This window comes from Sinocyclocheilus grahami, unplaced genomic scaffold (assembly GCF_001515645.1).
Source record: "Sinocyclocheilus grahami isolate Dianchi unplaced genomic scaffold, SAMN03320097.WGS_v1.1 scaffold233.1, whole genome shotgun sequence".
NCBI lineage: Eukaryota > Metazoa > Chordata > Actinopteri > Cypriniformes > Cyprinidae > Sinocyclocheilus > Sinocyclocheilus grahami.
In genome coordinates, this window is record NW_015505412.1 from 4,039,615 (window position 1) to 4,042,030 (window position 2,416).

The 2,416-nt window shown below is 33.4% G+C and overlaps 1 protein-coding gene across 1 annotated transcript in view; it reads right to left on the bottom strand.

Moving 5' to 3' along the window:
* Nucleotides 1-438: 438 nt before the first annotated feature.
* LOC107597581 (tubulin-specific chaperone cofactor E-like protein) overlaps nucleotides 439-2,416 on the bottom strand; it is a gene marked incomplete at its 5' end in the record, with an annotated part of 5,368 nt that continues 3,390 nt past the window's right edge. The window contains one exon of the mRNA XM_016288714.1: nucleotides 439-1,113. Coding sequence (XP_016144200.1) covers nucleotides 781-1,113 — 333 coding nt within the window. The remainder of the gene's footprint in view (nucleotides 1,114-2,416) is intronic.

The following is a 2,416-nucleotide window of genomic DNA, read 5'->3' on the forward strand; positions in this document are numbered from 1 at the left end:
CACTATAATATGGATACAAGTGAAATGAGGATAAGCATTTTTCCAAGCATATGCTTTGTATTGGAGGTACACGTTTGAGGGCCTACTTCCAAAGCAGCAGAGAAAGTACTAATATAAATATTTTTAAAAGGAATAAAACAAAAAATACCACAATTAAATAGCACATGCACGTGACTCCGCAATTCCCTTCTGGATTCTTCAATCAGATTATAAAAATGAACTGGACATTTAAAAACATTTGTGAATAAGATGTTCTATGTGAATCTAGCACTGCCCATACAATATATAATATAATGTGAATCTAGCACTGCCCATACAATATATAAGGCCTGAGAGTCTTTTGCATGTAAATAATGGCTGACAGCATACGACACACATCAGCAGGCAATGGAGATCCATGATTTCTTCTTTAAGACATCAGTGCAGTGCAACATTTTCTTTCAGCTATGGGTGATTGTCTTAAAATCTGCACATCCTGGGCTGCCAGAGCCCTCCGCTGTGCTTTATTTTTGAAAATACAGGGGTGCTCGTGAAGTCTGAAAACAAAAAGTAAACCCTTAACAACAGCAACAAAACTAAAGTTGCACACGAGTCATGGTGTCTCTTATGACTGTGTAGTGACATGACACGCTATGTGCCTATTGAATACAACTGAAGCCCAAGCAAAGCAGTTTTTCCCTGAAAAGACAGTCCCATTCACTCTATGGAGCTTAGATGGTGCTAGTTTAAAGTTGATTTGGTTATTTAAATATAGCTTTTTGTGATCCTGGAGAAAGACAGTTATTTTGTTTTGGGAACTACCAAGATCTCATCCCCATCTTGAATGCTGTAGGAGTGCAAGGCCCGTGTGCTGTACTTCAACTCATCAGGGCCGAAGGCAGAACCCTTGTCGATGTAGTAAATGCGCATGTTGCTGATGGGGAGCTGCACAACAGTCCTCAGCTGCTTCTTCAGCTCTCCGACAGTCTTGTCCAAACGGATGCTCACCTGCTGTACTTTGTCTTCATAGCGTACCTCCACCTTGGCGTGGCAACGTGGTCTCAGGTCAATCTCAGCCAGAGGAGCCAGTTTCCCATATTTGGTCACCAAGCAGTGATATCTCCAAAGCAAAATGCAAATACTTAAACCATATTCAGCCTTCCACTACTGTACATGGTCAAACCAAAAATCTTCCATAAAGAGAACCAAAATACTATAAAGCAAGCACTTTTAGCTACATTGGGAAAAAAATGAAACACTGGCTTTGAAACTATTTCATTCAGAAATTGCTAGTAAATTTCACAAATAATTACAAAGAAACCGCAAGTAACACATTGAAGTAAATGTCAAATTTATAAGACTGAAATTGTATTTACTTGTAAAACGTAACCCAATAATATGTGTTTTATTCACACCTACAAAAATAGTTTTTTTTTTTTTACAATGTATGCAAGCTCAATTGCATATTTCGTTCTGGTATGTATGCAAAAACAATTTAAAGTGTATAAAAAGGTTTGCATTGCATTCTCTAGTGGAAAAAATTAATATTAAAATGTATTTTAAATACATTTATTTTGTCCCAAGTATACTACAAATAAATTTACATATTTATGTGTTTAATAAAAATACCCTGCAATTGTACTTTTGGTATACTAAACTGGTATACTTAAAGTCTGCTATATAGATAAACTTACATGTAAGTATACTTGATTGTGCTGAAGTGGAATTATTGCAAGTATACTTCAGGTACACTTTAAATATCTTGCATTTAAAGACTGATATTATACAGAGATCATACAATCCTTATTAATAGTGTTATTAAAACACATTTTAGGCATGCTATTTAGAAATGTGCATTGTGCAATAAAGAAACAATCCAAGTAAAGTTGTATTATAGTTTTATATCAGTAAGTCTTAAGTGATATGTCTATAAGTATGTTAAAGGATTCGAAGTATACTTGGTATAAAATAAATGTATTTTAAATAAATTAAGCCATAGATTTATTTTTTGTTAAACCAGAGTTCTCAGCAGTGCCACAAATGGTTTAGCATACACTGTCTCCTTCTATAGATAAGTTCAGAACAAAAAAGTTAGATAAGAGAAGTTTAAATCTGGCTTATAATTATTTAGAAAAATAAGAATAATTATATTATAATTATTTAATAAACAACACATTTTATATAATAATAAATATTAGTTAGGTCTAAATAATAATTACAAAATCGCCTAATGTGGATTACATATCGTAAAACAAACACAGGTGCATCAAATAAAGCAAAATCCTATACCATAAAATAATAATAAAAAAAACTATCTGGTTATAACTACAGAATGCTTCCAGATCATGTTTATGCTGAATGTGTTCAAAAAAAGCTGGACAGACCACAAGATAATGGAACGAAATGTATGGATCTTAAGGCACAGTTTTAAAAGACA